The following is a 17,648-nucleotide window of genomic DNA, read 5'->3' as shown; positions in this document are numbered from 1 at the left end:
GCGAAACACAGCAGCCAATTGCACACAGCAGTGTCCCACAAACAGTTGTGGATTGAAGTGACCAATTTATTATTGTTTTTTTTTTCTTGAGGGATTATTATCAGGTGTGTGGAGTAAGGAAACTTGCCCAGGGTTTCACCCTGCCGGGAATCGAACCCAGGTCTCTCACTTGAAAAGTGAGTGCTCTAACCACTGAGCAACAGGACTCCAATATAGTTGTGGAATTAAGTGTTGCTTCCATTAGTGTCTTCCCACATACTGAAATCTATATTAAGATGTTCTGTTGGCAGTTGCCTAATTATTCTGTGAGGTGGGTGGAAGCAATAAGTAGTATATTCCACAAAAGCATAATATCCAGTGATTTAAAAATTACATAAAACAGTACAGAAACAAGCCATTCGTTCGAACCAGTCCTTGCTGGTACTTATACACCACACAAACCTCCACCGCCTCCAATCCCTTCTCCCACATGTATTTATTTATGTAGTGTGACATCTCCAGATTAATTTAAGTGATATACTCCAGAGGATTCTTTTCAGTGCATCCATGCAATCTTGTGTAAATTTGCAAATATAACAAAGATAATGGGTGAATTTTGAATTAAAAAAAGAACAATACTTGTTTGCATATTGTCTTTTCCCTTTTCTCTAATTGTATTATTTTACTCATTCTTTCTCCCCCCTTCTGTTTTTACTTAAACTTCACCTTTCCCAGATTTTTAACCTTCTGAAGTCTGGTTATATTGCAAACCTAGCCACTTCAATCTTTGAAGTGATTTTCTAGTACCAAATACCTACAGATGAGTTATTTCATCCACAATACCAGCACTATCATTAAGGTATTGCTGTTACAATTTTAGTTGTTTTTGTTCTGTCACCAGTACTTTCAAATTATGAATTATGGGATTGTGAATTCATGACTGCATATCCCAAATTTTAAACTGCCAAAGTGTGAAAAAGCAGATGTTAAAGTTGCTTTATCTGCAGGATATTGGCATCCCCTGGTTGGAAAGGTTTTCAATATTATTAATTTGATAAACATGTGACAACTCTCTTCAATGGAACCTTGCAGTCAGCTTCATTTATACAGATCTGATGCAAGCAAAATATCTCAAGTACTAAATCATATCCAATTCATTCATGGGAAATATTTCCAAGTTACCAAAGATCTGCCATTCAAACCTGTTGCATAGAAATCCAGTGTTAAAGCACATCCCATTAACATTCATTACAGGAATTCCAGTGTACCAAAACAACTTCCAATTCATTCACATTGGATTGAATAGCAATATGTTACATTGCTTTAGATTCACTCCATTGGGAAAAATATAATAAGCACCCAGGGCACTTGTAATTTTGATACAGTAAAAGGATTCATTATATACCAATATACAGAGCAAAAGGGCTACATGCATCTCGCTATCTGACATCAATAGGATTCTTCTATTTCATATATGTCAGGCTCTACAGAGGAGACACTCAATTAAGGATTTTTCTCCAATGGTACATTATCCATCACACCAAGAGGTGTACGATACATAAAATATCAAGTACTTCACATTGATGGTGGTTCTCACATTATACTCCGCAGTACTGTTCTCCTTTAATACTCAGTACACTAAATGAAGTCAGTCCACTGCCAATTTTCCAGAGACAATAGCACATTAGAATTCTAATCACATTTGGGGAAAATGTATGCTTTTGTTATGTGTTTTTCTGGGTTTGTCTGAAATAAATTTCTAAATGAATGCTAAGTAGCCTGTGTTACAAAGATTTGTTAATTGACCAATTTTAGCTGGAGTTTACAGAAATCCTGATCCAAGTATAATTGTGAGCCAAGAATATATAATGTGTCTTGGCAAAAAGGTTTGGTATTCATCAGAATTCAACAAAGCAATGATTTGTGTAATAATTGGCGGCTTTTCTTCCCAATCTTAAGATTTTGCCATGCCATTTAACAGATACGCCTTTCTTTATTTTACTACTGTTAGGAAATTGGTTCCACATAAGTAATCCAGATCAGAGGAGAAATGCACACTCAAAATAATTGTTGCCATAATGCCTTGTTATGTGGAATTATACAAAGATACATAGCTGCTGATTTATTCCATATTCTCTGCCACCTGACTGCCGAATATTGGATTTCTTCAATCAGTGTAGTAGCAGAGCAGAAACGTACGGTTCACTCAGTAAAATAAGCATAGACCCATACTCAAGCAAATAATCATGTACTGAAGTATGCGATTTCCTTCTCCTGACAACACAAAAGAACAGCATTTATAGTCAAGAAATAAACCATAACAACAACAAAAAATCTGGACTCAGTAAAAATTGACTGGGAAGACACGATCAGTATTCTGATGCACATTGAAGACCACATCACTGCCAATAAAGATGCACATCAGCAAAGGTTTCAATCCAATACTCGCATCTTATAATGTTTACTCAGTCATGTTTCGAGTGTATCACTTTCTATTTTTATTATATAAGGGATAGGAAGAGTTGGATTTTTTTTCCATAAATACATCAACAAGTCAATTTCTTTCTACTTAATGCAGTGTATCAACTTGCGGTTAACCCATAATAATCAAAGTTCTTTTAGACAACCTCCCCCCCCCCCCCCCACACACACACCCCTTTCATTTTTAATCTCAATGCACCAGACTGGCTCAGCAGCCAAACTCACTCAAAACACTTTTGGTTGAATCACACAGAGCTACCCATGAACTGTCTCATCGTTCCTCAAACTGTAGAACTGTTCGACTTTCCATTTGTTTCTAGTTACTTTCTAAGCCCACTGGCATCTAAACCTGCAGTGTGATAATCTTCTATTTTAAATTAGTAGCAAAAGCATAGAGTGTAACTGCCCTAAGTGAGTTCCATCAGAATGGATAGCTGGGGAAATGTACCCATAGCCTCAGGGTTCTGGGCTGATGATGTTGCAGCAAAATCTCCACACAGATCTGGGAGTTCCAAACCCCTCACAGCTTCTGCAAGTTCACTCTTGGTCAGACTTGTCTAATGAACCAGTTCGGTTTAGGGAATTCAATCCGTATGTTAGATTCCCTTAAAAGATCTGCGCGCTTAATGGTAAACGGAAACCTAAATTTAACAAATTCTCCTTCCTCATCAATGTAATTCTTCGGGTATTGTATTGTCAATTGGGGAATCAAAGCTTTGGCCAATAACGTCCCCCAATGCCCTCCATCCTGTCTCCAGAGTAGCCAACGTGATACAGCAGATATGAATGTGAACATATTATGTTAGTTGCTATCCCAAGCGATACCCAAGAAACACGGGGTCAGGTTTCAGGTGGATGGCCACATGCAGCTCCATTCTGCTCAGCTCACCACCTGCCAAAACCTTTGTGGTGCAATAGTGATGATTATCTTTATGCACTTGTCACTCTTCTCTCCCCCCCCCCACCCCCCCATCATGGCAAATTAATGCGCACAGATCCTTGAAAAGGGAAAAAATACGCCTTATCTCCGATCAGTGTTACTTAACCACTCTATTCCAGTTAAAACACATTACTTTTTTTTTCACTATTGATTTACCAATGAAGGCATATTTTTTTTATTGTGCAACTCTCATCCCTCTGCTCAGCTCCTCCGCAGAAGCCAACCATCTCTCTCCTCACCCTGGGGAGGAAAGGCCAGTGAGAGAGGTGTCCCTGAGCCACACTGATGGGCATTTCAAGTGCAACATCAGCAGACGCCCTAGAGCAGGATTCACAGCCTCCCTGCTGAAGGTTGGGGCAGAAAGACATCGTGAAGACATTGTACAGAGATATTTGCAGCTCGAAGAGAGAGAGAGAGAGAGAGAGAGAGAAAATAAATCAAAATAGCGACTAGAAAATGACAACGTTAACTAATAGCATGTATCCTCCCCAAGGCCATCAACTCATTTCCATCCCAGACAGAGACTTGGTTGGTGTTGCTGAACAATCAATGATGTGTCTTCTGAAATGCATCCAAGCTTATTCACAATTTTAAAGGAGGAGGTTTGCCTGTCTTGGTAACCTTAAGGGGATGAAACTGACTGGCACCATGGACTTGACTGACTTGTCCCTCTGTGTTTGCTCCCTTACCTGAAATCCCATCCTTAGGCTCTGGTAACCTCTGACTTTAATGCGCCAGAGTGGGTTTCACTCAATCAAGTCGGAAATTCAAAAGCCCCATTTTCACACACCTTTAAATGCACGAGGGAGAGGGAGAGGGAGAGGTGATGTGATGTGTGTGGCTCCGGCGCAGCCTCACACAGACTCAGGCTCAGATTAGTGAGAGGGAGGGGGGAGAGGAGGGGGGGAGAGGGGGCAGAGTTGCTGTAAGTAGAAGCGCCTCGCATTTGCAAAGCCAAATCTGCGGGAGAAGCCGCAGCGCTGCAGCCCCGGAGAGATGATGAAGCCATTGAGTCTGTTCCTTATGCCTCTGCTGATGGCAGTGGCGGTGGCGGATGGCGATCCTGTTAAAGGGGGAAATAACGGCAATTTCCTGGAGGATGAGCAATGGCTGTCCACCGTCTCCCAGTACAGTCAGCAGATCAAAGACTGGAACCGATTCAGAGATGTGAGTTCTCAATATATATATGTATATATATATATGTGTGTGTGTGATGTGTGTGTGTGTGTATTGAGATGCATCTCTTTTTTTTCTAGTTATTACATTTTAAAAGAATTGAAACTTATTGTTTCCGATGGAAGATATTGATTGCAAAGAGAGAGATGGAGAGAGAGAGATAAGAGAGAGAGAGAGAGAGAGCAAGATACAGAGATGGAGTTACAAGGCAACCAGAGAATAATGATTGAAATAGCACCAGTTTTCATCTCATGGATTTGGATGAAATGATCAGGAGAGAGATTTGGTGCTGCAATTGCATGTGTTACACACGAATAAGAACTGCGTGTGCCTTTCCTCTCACCGTCTTGTGCTATGAATTCACCTGCTGTCGGTCCTGGTAAATTGCAATAAACGTTCTGAAATGTCCCCTCTCATGATGGAAAGAAGACTTGGGGCGTTTTTTCTCCCCCACTCCCCTTTTTTTAACAAAAATGTATCATCCTTTGGTGATTTTTAATCGATTTTTAAATGTGTGTGCAATATATATATATACATATATATATATATATATCAGGTCTGCCTCCTGCTATTATGGAAAAATTGCAGGGAGTTTCAACCCAATTTTGATTCCTTATTTGAAGTTAGCCATTGCATCACCTGAGATGGTGGGGGAAAGGTAAAGGAGAAATGTTCTAGAGCTGAGAATTTCTTTTTGTACGTTTGTGTGCTGTGATAACGCTGTAATTTGGAGGGAGGGTGGCTTCTCTTCTGTGAGTTTGCTTCAGCAGAGAATCCTCAGGGAAATCACACACACAAACACACACAAAAACATCATTGTCTCTTTTATCCCAGAGATCAACATCAGCCTCATGTCAGGGATCAATCTGTACTGTCCCACCCTGAAGGGCGTCGCAGAGACTCAACAGTAACCAGAGTTCAATCTTTCTCTGTTACCCACTTGTCCCCCCCACCCCCACAACTCTCCCCCCACCCACACACAGAAAAAAGCTGAAGGCTTAATTGTGATCAAGTAACGCTGCCAGATTTATTAAACTTTGTTTCTCCTGTATGTATTGATTCATTTTAATTAATGGGGAGCGGATGACATCACATTTCAAGAGCCAGAAGTGAATTATGTAGGTCATCTGCATAGCTGACTATTAAATAGTTGTCATGATATTTTATCAGCCTGGAAAGGTGGGTGTTTCTTGCCTGATCATTTTTTTTTAAATAAACGGGGATATGGACCACTCTCAGGAAGCTTTACATCTTGGAATATGTGGGAACAGCCCTCTCCTGAGAGCTGCCCTATTGGCTGCAGGGAAAGGCCATGATGCTGCAGACATGACATCCATTATCATGAGAATGTTCAGGATGCAGTTTCTGCAGAACCACACTCAGGCTTTACGTTAACGCTGCGGAGATGCCCTCGGTAATACGACTGACATCATCACGGTGCAGGTGATGTCATTCTGTGTGCAACATTTCCCAACATTGTTCTTTAGTGACAATACCCTTTCCCGGCTTAACCAACTCCCCCTCACTCCACAGTCATACATAGTAGACTGAGTGCAGGTGAATATATAGATCTTCACCTGTGTGTTCAGACAAGATTATTACTGATTTTCCAGGAATTTCATAATTCAGGACCATAGAAATTTAGCAACAGGACAATAGGAATAGCTGTAGGCCAATCAGACCATTGAGCTTACTCTGTATTTTAATAGCTCTTGACAGCTCTTTATCTTCTTAATCCTATTTATCCGCCTTTTCTCCATATCCCTTAATACCATTACTTCCAAAGTGCATATCTATCTCCCTTTCAAACACCATCACTCATTCTGCACCTGTGACTCTCTGGAGCAAGAGTGTTCCTCATTCCCACAAGCCTCTGTGAAAAAATGTTCTCCAGATTAATATTAACCTACAGACTTGATCATATTTGCCAAAGAAGTTTACATTTTATTTTAAGGTCATTCCCAAAGAGAGACCTGAGGATAATATGTTTACACAGAGGACCATGAGGATATAGAATGTCCTGCATTAGTGGCTGAAGCAGAACCCATATTAGCTTCCAAAAGAGAACTAGAGAAATATTCAAAAAGGAACATGTTCAAAGGGTGGAGGGAAAGGGCAGGAGATTGGGACTAACAACAACAACAAATTACATTTGTATAGTGCCCTTCAAGCTGGGAGGACGTCCCAAAATGTTGACTAAATGCTATTACAGAATACCATAATGGACCAAATGGTTTGCTTCTGTACTGTAAAATTCTACAGCTCTATTGTGTGATTTTATAAATAAGATGAAAGAATTAGTAACATTAGGGAGAATGGAGCTGTGGGACGGTCACTCAGCTGTTGTGCTGACAGCTCCAGTGGTGCAGCGTGTTTAAGAAGCAGGATTGCCTCATTGATGTAGTTTTTCTTCCTCAACCACTTCTGAAATTACACTCAAAACCTATATTCTGTAGGACAAAGAGTTTTGTGCTCTAGACTCGCTGAGCGACCAGCAACTTATGGCTTTATGAATGGATCTGAGGGTCTTCCAATGCTCTTAATGACATATCTGAAGTGATGTTCACTGTGTGATCAGGTTAGTGCAGGTGGGCCAGGATTGTTCATTTTTACAAATCATTGTGACAGAGATATTCAGAGCAGTCATTCTCAGGAACAGTAAAGATACAATAATAAATAACAGTAGTAAATAGTAATAATAATATAATAATAATAATCCTTGCATTTGATAATAATCCTTGCATATGATACAGCGCTTTTCACGTCTTCTAGATGTCTCAAAGCGCTTCACAGACTATACTGTAAAATGAATTGACTGTATATTTGTGGGCAAAACGCGGCAGCCAATTGTGCACAGCAGTGTCCCACAAACAGTCATGGATTGAAGTGACCAATTTATTATTATTTTTTTTCTTGAGGGATTATTATCAGGCATGTGGAGTAAGGAAACTTGCCTAAGGTTTCGCCCTGCTACAGTGCCTTATAATATCTATCCAAATTGCTGACTCTCCAGCACCTTGGGATGACTTCCCAACATGAAAGGTGCTATACAAATATAATTGTTGTTGTTAAAAGTGAAGATGGTAACTTATAGGTCAGATGTTCGCAGTTAGCTTAGCTTTCAACAACTTTAACAAGACCGAATCTCATAAACAATCTGTTTCTATCCTTGGGTGGAATTTGGGGTTTCAGGAATTGCAGAGTGGGAGGGCTATGTGAGCCGTGCATGATGTATCTGATTTAACTCCTAACCATCCCATGAAGTGATCCTTGGGTGAGAGGGTTAGCAGGTGATATCCTCATCTACCAATAGGGCAGTTGGAGTTGTGTGAGTTCAGTGTCCCTCATAGGGTCGTGCCTGGACTCCACTCAGCCACTCAATAGCATTGAGAAATTATCCTGCAGGGATTCAGCGTTCATGTTTTTATTTATTTGCAGGAAGACAGGTGTTACATTGGGTTGCCATTTGTCTTCTCATTCTTCTCATTCTGCCTTCTGGTTGTATCCTGAGGCGTCCGCCCTGTAACTGTAACTAATGGCTGGTTTAGAGATTTACTCTCCTTCAGATTAACCCTCCCTCTCTGTTAGGAAGTGATTTGGCTCTCATGTATCACTTCCATATGTCAAATAGTTAAAATTGGCAACTCAGAGCGAGAGGAACCAAAAATATCATCCCATGTCCCAGTGTCCTTTCATGTCAGCAGATGTATTGGCAATGTCATCATCGCCACCAAAAATACTCTTTTGTAACAATGTGCCTTAGTATTAGTCTTTAAAAAAATTCTAACAGAAGTGTATTTTGTGCAGTTACCATCTTGGAACTGAGCCACGATGCAGCTGAGGCTGCTGTTTCCAACCAATTGCATAACCCATTACCCTGGTAACTGGTTACATAGACATACCCTGAGGTCCACTGTTGTGGCACCTGTACTGCAATGAACAGAGAGGCTGTTGTGCCCAGGGAATATGCTGCTCCACTTATTTATTTTTTATATTTAAAAAACACCTGAAGTGAATGAAGGAGGAAGGGAAAAAACTGCAAAAAAAAGGACAACAGTTCTGAATTAGGATGAAAAATTTCATTAAATAGGTTTCCAAATAGGCTTACACCCTACATGAGTGCTTTTTGGAGACCGACAGTCAAGGTTCTCTGCTGAATGACCTTGAGTATTTGGATTATTTCCCTCAAACTTTCTCAAGGCTGATTCACCTTTGGATTTGTTGAGCATCTTGGGAACTCCTCTCGTTGGCTCCATCACAGAATACCGGTAATATGAATGTGGAGGAATTGCTTTTGATTGGGGTTCTCTTCCCTGTAGATCTCTCTTTTCACTTAAGTATATGTTGCCTGATCTTTGCCACATTGATATACTAATCTATCCTGTTTTTATTTGCAATTAGTGCCTACTAGATCTGAACGTACAATTCTAGTCTCATGTTCTCATTTTAGAATGCTGCTTTGTATGATTTAACTAATAATAATTTCTAGCTATACACAGAAATTTTACTGTTGGAATGAGGGGGAGAGAGAGAGAGATAGCATCTTTATGAAATACAGTACCAATGAGTTTGGAAAGATGACTGAAGTGGATCCTGATCTCAGGCAAGCCATGGAGGGGGAGTGATCTTGAGAACATCTCCAACTTCCACTGGGTTAAGAGCAATATTGGCAGAAGCCTGGTTGCAGGCTGCCCTCTCAGCCCAGAGGAATCTCCCCTCATATAGGTAACAGAATTTATTAATAAGATAATACAACATAATTCAGAATTTGACATTTTTCATGCATCGGTTCTTCTCCTTTCTCTGGAATATATTCATGCTTTTGCAGAAGAACTTGACTGAGACAAATGTTGTCCTGGTTGAGCTGTACATCTCGTCAAAGTCAATGCATTCATGTTGCACCGAATCTGGCAGACTGCTTGTGTAATAATATCTAGTGTTGAGTCAGACTCTTGTGACCTTAGTTAGAATACAGCAGAAGGATTTCACACAATAGCTAATTGCCCATGGTGAACTACATTAGTGCTTAAACCTAATTGTATGTAATGTTGCTGCAGGAAATTTAATTAAATAGACTTTTGCCTGCATAAATTTTCAATTTTCATTACCAGTGAGCCAAGTCGCTTTAAAGGTCCTGTGTTATTCATTAGGGAGGGAATGTGAATACACAGTTGTTCGATATACGATAAAAGCCCGGTGCCATAATCTGGTTTAGCATTTGAGTTTGTGTTGGCAGTATAATGACACAGTAATCACATGGATAAACATCAACACTAAGCACTCATATTGTTTCTTTGGAAAAACAAATTTGCTTATGTCCTCCCTATCCTGAGTCATTGGATATACACATGAGGCAAGTTTGCACTTGTGCACTTGTTAATCTTGATATCTGTTACATGTTCAGGTGTCAACCTGGTTTAGTTGGTAGCATTCTCACCTCTGAGTTGGAATGTTGTGAGTTCAAGCTCCACTTGAGGATTTTGAACTCATACAGTTTAGCCTCACACTCCAGTACAGTACTGAGGGAATGATGTTCCATCAGAAGTGTTGTCCTTCGGATGAAATATTAAACTGAGGTCCTGCCTGCCAGTTCAGATGGACATTAAAGTTCCTATAGCACTATTCAAGAAGTGAATGGATTGTCTCCTGGTATCCTGACCGACAATCTCAAAGATAAAATTTGTTACTCCCTTTATGACTGTTTTATAGGATATTGCTGCCCATGTTTCTGTACAATTAGTCACTGCACTTTAGAGTAATTCTTGTGATGTCTTGATGATGTGATAAGGACCTATATCAGATGTATAATAAGCATTATTATTACTATTATTATTATTGGATACATTGTATACAATTATTATAAGTTAGATACATTATGTTGCTTAAAGTTCACAGAAAGAGTTAACTCTAGGTAGGGAAGGTAATGAATTCAATGATTCTGTTGGTATGAACGAGAAAGGAATGAAGAGATTTCTGATCATCAATCTTCGGACAAGTATTTCTGGCCATACTCGCACATGTTTTTGAACTGGTGCTAGAAAAATACTGAACCCCGAGGCAGGACTGTTTTCCACTAGTGCTGACTTACATTTCAAATAAAATGAGTCGCAAATTGAAGTCAGATTTTGATGGCAGAGAGAGAAAGTGAAAGCGAAATTTTGGGTCATCGAACAGTGTTGCGTGCATTCTAGAGAGGCCAGTACAAGAGAACTCTCTTTCAGGCTGGAGAGCTTTATCTGGGAACAGATATATTGCTGAGGGGAACCCAAAAAGATATTTTTTAATCATGGAAGGGAGGCAGAGTTTAAATCCAAAGTTTCAAATGGTGATATTCTAAATGATTTACAGTGCTGCAGCCAGGGTTCAATAATTTGATGAGCAGTTATGATAAATGCACAGGTGTTTCCTTCTCCCCTGCCCAGTAGGCTTCATCCTTCCATCCTGTCACAGAAACACTGTGATATGACTCATCGGCTCTTCCTGACTGTACAAGAGAGTACAATATCGGACATTGCGGGCAGTGTGGCCCAATGGATGAAGCCAGTAGCATCATTTGTGATCGCACTAAACTGATAATATTTGCTATGGTTACCTACAGTATTTGTTCATTCTAGATTTAGGATTGAGAAGAGGGTGGGGAGGGGTGGATAAGCTGCTGAACAAGAAAAGTGCATAAAAATTAAAGTCTCATCCCTTCAGGTTGTACCTGAACATTACTAATTTTTTTTCTATACATATTTTCCTGGGAATAAAACACTGGCAGCAGAGCTGCAAGGCAATCGTGGATAGGGCACTGCTGCATATCTCAGAGTATTGTGTTCCTAATGCTTGCTAGTGTTGACTTGTATTTAAAATAAAATGAGTCGCAAATTGAAGTCAGATTTTGATGGCGGAGAGAGAGAGTGAAAACGAAATTTTGGGTCATCGAACAGTGTTGCGTGCAAGCTATAGAGGTACAAGAGAATTCTTTTTCAGGCTGGAGAGCTTTATCTGGGAACAGATCTATTGTTGAGGGTAACTCAGTGGTTAGAGCACTCAGTTTGCAAGCGAGAGACCTGAGTTCAATTCCAGGCAGGGTGAAACCTTGGGCAAGTTTCCTTACACCACACGCCTAATAATAATAATAATAATAATCCTTGCATTTGATATAGCGCTTTACACGTGGGGAGGACGTCCCAAAGCGCTTCACAGAACACACTGTAAAATGAATTGACTGTATATTTGTGGGCGAACGCGGCAGCCAATTGCGCACAGCAATGTCCCACAATCTACGACTAGTAGATTGAAAATGACCAATTTTATTATTGTTTTGGATTTTGGAGGGATTACTATTAGGCGTGTGGAGTAAGGAAACTTGCCCAAGGTTTCGCCCTGCCTGGAATTGAACTCAGGTCTCTCGCTTGCAAAGCAAGTGCTCTAACCACTGAGCTACAGGACGTCACGATATCCCTCCTAATAATCCCTCCAAAACAAAACGATAATAAATTGGTTATTTTCAATCTACGACTGTTTGTGGGACACTGCTGTACGCAATTGGCTGCCGCGTTCGCCCACAAATATATAGTCAATTCACTTTACAGTATATTCTGTGAAGCACTTTGAGACGTCTAGAAGACGTGAAAAGCGCTATATCAAATGCTAGGATTATTATAACACAAAAAGATTTTTTAATCGTGGAAGGAAGGGGGAGTTTAAATTCAAAGTTCCTCAAGGGACCTGGAAATAAGGCTAAGTTGGATAGTTTGTGAATATTGGACATTGCTGGATCCCGCTCATAGACATTGCATCAGAAACTTGCTCTTTGTATGCCAAAGTGTTCTGAAGAGATGCTGTTTGAGCATTATCTGTGTCAGTGAGCAATTTATTTACAAAGTTTTTCACATCACAGTGAATGTTTTAACACCAACATCTTTGCTCATTATCAAACCTGAGGATTTTGAATTTGATGTGATTGTGTGGCATCTGAAAATAATTAAGATATTCCAGAAAAATAGAAGAATAACTCGATACAATGAAAGTGATAGAGTTGAAAAATATTCCCATGCTTACAATACAATTAAAAAATATATTTTTATGGTGTCTTTCACTTCGAACAGTCATACCAATGCACTTAACAGACCTGGCTTGGCACCTGAGCTGGGGGTGGGACCTGATGTGGTGGAACCTGAAGTGGTGGAGAGGGGAAAGATGACCAAAAGCACGGTCAAAGAGATGGATCTTGCACTGGTATCTACTAGTACCATAGAAACAAACTACAGGAGTACACAGGGAGAGACTGAGGTGATTAGACGGGAAGTGTTGGATTGGAAATATGTAAGAACAATGCTGAAATGAAGTGTTGGATGAGTGTCTGGAAATAAGGCTGAGCTGGAGAGTTTGTGAATACTGTACATTGTTGGATCCTGCTCATTGACGTAACATTAGAAAATTGCTCTTTGAATGACAAAGTATTCTGAAGAGATACTGTTTGAACATGATCTCTTCAGAACACTTGGTCATACAAAGAGCAACTTTCTGATGCCATATCTATAACAGAGTACATTGTGTGCTGTGTATACAGTAGTGTGAATAGGACTGCAATGGGTATGTACAGAAGAAGTAATGGGAGCATGAACGTCCTTTACATAAGTGAAAAGGTTTAGAATGTGTAAAGAGGAATAAGTGCTGAGATATGTATTTCTGTTTCCCTGACTCAAATGATTGATTGGTCAGTTCTAAGCCAGGCCTGTTAGGTGCAACATCTGATAGGAAGGAAACACAGGAATGTCCCCCACCTCCAACCCTTGAAGTTAGTGAATCATGTTTCTGTCATTGCTGGCATCCCTCCAGTACCTACCCAAGTGGCTATTCTTCACTTGTGAGGCTAGTCAGACAGTGTTTGGCAGACTGTTCAACTGGTAGAGCATCACAGCCAAAACCAGATCTCGCTCAATATTATTCACACACGCACATATACACTCCACATGTACACGCACCACACACACTTTCCAACCATGATTTCGAGAAAGAGATGAGGAATGGAAAATGTAAAGTAGTTGTTTAAAAATTCTGCTAACTTGAAATCAGATTATTTTTCTGTAGAAAAGGTATGGATTGTGAGATAACAGAACTCAATCTTGCTTATCACAGCCCCATGTTTCTAATTATCCCCTAAACATCCTTTCCAGCGCAGTTTATAATTAATAATATTTCTGTTTAAAACAAACAGTACAGAGCACTAATCACTAAATATCATATGACTAAAAACATGCTGTTTGATGTACTAATAGTCCAATGTTTCATTATTTCCGATTCCATAAGCATTTCAGTGTTAATGGGGCAAGTCTTGTAGTGACTATCAGCACCTTCATGAGAAAGGCTGTGCGTCATTGCACCTCTCAACCCGAAGGGGAATTCAGATTACTTTTTTTTTAATTAATTGTCTTCATTTTGGAAGTGCTGTTTGAGGCACATTCATGTTTCCGCACTGCACCTTACATCATCCTTCCAGATCCCAGTTACATGTGGATACATGTAGATGCTCTTGCTTAACCTCAAAAGAATTCTGTTGAAATCTGATAACTAAAATGACGCAGCTGATCTTTATTATTATAATTGTCAGGCTATAATATACTTGGGTTGCTTCCTTGTAACTGGTTGAATCTTATTTTCCAGTATACTCCTCCCATATACTTTGGATTTAATAACTTTGGGTGGAAGACATACAGCATTGAAAAATGTATAAGTATAATTAACACTTTTCTGCATCTGGTATTTTTTGCTTCATCTCAGAGATATGATGTGTGACAGGAAGTCTGTAGTCATTGCCATGTGCCCCATATGGAATTTCCTCACCTTGCAAGGTCATCTCTTGTGAGCTGGAAAAATCCCATCTGCATAGCAACAACCTGGAAGCTGGAAATAGGTAACCTGGAGGAAATGGCAGAGAAGATCTGAGCAGTGGGATTTTAGTTTGAACCCTGGCTTGGCTGGTTTGGTTCAATCCTTCTTTAATGGTTTTAACAGGATAAACTCTAAAAATATATTAGCTGCACTGTAGGTACTCACGCCCATGTTTTGTTCTGATTTTATGTTTTCTCAACCTTTCTGGTTCCCCTAAGCCGATGCTTGAGAGAACTGGAGAGCCATAATTCTCAATAATTGCCTGTGCTTCTCTCCATCTGATTGCTGAGAGTGCATTGGATATGACTTGGATTTCATCAGCTACTGATTTTCTTTCTCTGCTTTTGGGGGAAGATTCCTGACCTCCTCTGTTGAGGACATGAATGACCAGTCAATTACTTCTTCATTCTGGTTTCCTTTCCGGTCAACTGGTGTGCAGTGCGTTCAGAAAGCACATCAGCATCTCTTTCGTAGTTTAGTTTGTAGCTCTACCAAGCAGATGCATCCGTTCACAGATTTTCCAATTGGGAAATGTAATCAAACTCACAAAAATCACAGCAGCAGTCACAAACAACACGAGCATTATCATGTCATACTAATTTTATTGCAAGGTGCTTGGATCAAATGTTTCCCAAAGGAAAACAAAAATGTGCTAAAGCACTGTTAAATGTATAATTCTTAAACAAGGTGTCATTTCAGATTCCCTTGTTGAATTTTCAAGAGTCCAAAACTGGATTCAAGCAGTCATTATGTGGAGAAAAAAACATTGCAACAGACCTAATATCCCAGCCGTTGATAAATAAGAGTTTAATGTGCAATGTCAAACATCCTTTACATATGGACCTAAGATAAACCTAACACTGGTTGCAAGACTACCCCCCCCTCCCTCCCCATTATTGGTGATGTCAAAATAAAAGCTCTTCCATCTATTTGAATGAATTTTGAAAGGCTATTAGAAGAAATAAAAATGTATTGGATTGAGTAAAGGAGAAATGGTATTGGCAATAGTAATAAGAGAGTATTGACTAGAGCAGTGGGATGAATTTTGGCAGAAGTAGAGGGGAGAAGTTTGGAAAAATAATGGGGAGATGAGATAAGAAAATATCAATAGAAATAGAGGGGATAGTACTGATGGAGAATAATGGGAAAGTATCAAATAAGTAATTGGAAGATATTTGGAAGATATAATAATGGAACCATGTTACTGTATTGTATAGTATCTAAAGGAGTACCTGTGAAGATCTTTGGAAGAAGTAGTAAAAAATATTAATTAACACAAGTGCTGGAAGGTTCAAATGTGGAAAATACCTTTGAGAAAACCAAATTATGGTACATTGTTATGAGAAGAATATTGAGTAAATTTAATTAAAAATGTAATAAGTAGAAAGAATTTGCATTCCTTATCATGCCAAACAGCTCAAAACACTTGAAAGGAAATCACTGTCAAGTGCACTGTTTTTATAGTGAAGCACGACAGCTATTTATTCCATCAAGGTCTTATAACAGTCGTGAGATGAAACTAGAGGATTGTTGCTAAGGAGACTCTCCCTTTTTTGAATATTGTCATGGGATCTTGACAGACACCTGAAAAACAGACAGATAGGAACTGTCCTGAAAGATGGCTTCTCTGACGATACAGGACTCCCCCATTGCTGCGCTGGAGTGGGTGTCTGGCTTTGAGCTGGAATCTCAACCTTATGCCCCAGCGGTGAGAGTGTTGCCAGAAAAACAAGGAACATATTTGTAGGATAAATGGAGATTGAACAGGAATTAATTATTCAAAGAGTAATGGGAGTTTCATAAGGCGAATACAAAAATGGATGCAATAAAGGACTGATAGAGAAAGATTAAGTAGTAACGCACGCTAGATTAGGAAAGAATGCCGCAACTCTTATAAGAAGTAATGGGAAGAATAAATGGAAAGTATGTTATGAGTACAACAACAACAAGATTCCATTTATAGAGCGCCTTTCACATCGGAGTAACAAGGAGCAGTAGAAATAATGTGTAAAAGACTGAACAGAATAATTGTGAGAATATTGATAAGAAAAATTAAACGAACATCTGGAAGAATATTGGATGAAGGATAAAAGTGAGGAGAATGTAGGAAAGAAAAATGTGAGGCTTTTCCTAGGATTCTTTTTGGACAGTACCGAGAATTTGAATTGAATAACAATATCAACAAATAGGGAAGATAAGGCTGAGATGCAAATGTTTAAACTAGAAGAAATGATGAAAATAGTATTAGAAGGATTAAAGTACTCAGTATTGAAAGGAATAAATGAGAAGAAAAATCAGCTAGATGAAGACAGCCAATGATGTAACCATGGCAACACTTGAGATACTGAGGACGAATTTCCTGTTACAGAGTTTCTTATTCTTTACTCAATGGCAAAATAATTCCATTGAAAGATTATAAGCTTGGTTATATGTTTCCCTGAGCTTTGGACATGAACATTTCACAAAATGCAATATTTCTCAATAGCATTCTTTAATCAGAAATCTGGGTCACACAAATACACACCTTTCGGTAACTGAAAATACATCACGTATTTCTGGAGCAGCCTGTGATATTAATTCCGTTAAGGAATCCGTTTAGAAATTAGAACTATTTTAATTAGAGGAAATTGGGCCCTTTTTTCAAGTCTTCTTTGTAAAAGTGTTTTTTAATATTTGATCAAGCTTTCAACTGAATTAATTGTAAATTCATTCATCTTCCTTCTCAAAAACAAGAGTTATTTTTTCCTGTGTTTGATGGTTATTCAAGATCTGTGTCCCTTTGGTAAAAGTGCTTGCTTTGTTTCTGAATGTTGTACCAGTTCCAAAGGTACAAAACCCATTCCAGGTTAAGTGGGAAAGATCATTGTGATTGTCTATGGTGGAAGGAAATCTTGCAGGAAAGGGTGGCGTTCCTCAGGCTTTCCTGAAAGGAGCATTTGTTTTCCAGCCCTTTGAATACTGACTGCAATGTTGTTGCAGTTCAACTGTCTGGTTGAATTGTTGGGAGTGTGATGTTTACACAGGCATTGTCCATGCACCAATTTTATGGGAATACAGTATTTAATCTCAGGGATTTTAAGTAAAGAGTTTTTTTTCTGGTAGGACAGGAATGAAATATGACTTTTGAAAGTCCAATATAACTAAGCTTTAAGCAATCATCATTTCATAAGGACCCTTTCATTCATTCATA

The 17,648-nt window shown here is 39.2% G+C and overlaps 1 protein-coding gene and 1 non-coding gene across 2 annotated transcripts in view; one reads left to right on the top strand and one right to left on the bottom strand.

The window, feature by feature from the left end:
- Positions 1-135: 135 nt before the first annotated feature.
- On the bottom strand, positions 136-207 carry trnae-uuc. The gene has a single exon. It is a non-coding gene; the product is annotated as a tRNA-Glu (tRNA).
- A 4,079-nt stretch (positions 208-4,286) lies between these two features.
- spock2 (SPARC (osteonectin), cwcv and kazal like domains proteoglycan 2) overlaps positions 4,287-17,648 on the top strand; it is a 38,854-nt gene continuing 25,492 nt past the window's right edge. Inside the window, exon 1 of the mRNA XM_042336740.1 lies at positions 4,287-4,567. Coding sequence (XP_042192674.1) covers positions 4,397-4,567 — 171 coding nt within the window. The 5' untranslated portion in view covers positions 4,287-4,396. The remainder of the gene's footprint in view (positions 4,568-17,648) is intronic.

The sequence above is a fragment of the Callorhinchus milii genome, unplaced genomic scaffold, assembly GCF_018977255.1.
Source record: "Callorhinchus milii isolate IMCB2004 unplaced genomic scaffold, IMCB_Cmil_1.0 Scaffold7, whole genome shotgun sequence".
Classification (NCBI taxonomy): Eukaryota; Metazoa; Chordata; class Chondrichthyes; order Chimaeriformes; family Callorhinchidae; genus Callorhinchus; species Callorhinchus milii.
The sequence above is the reverse complement of the archived record's forward strand: the minus strand, read 5'-3'. Positions and strand labels throughout refer to the sequence as shown.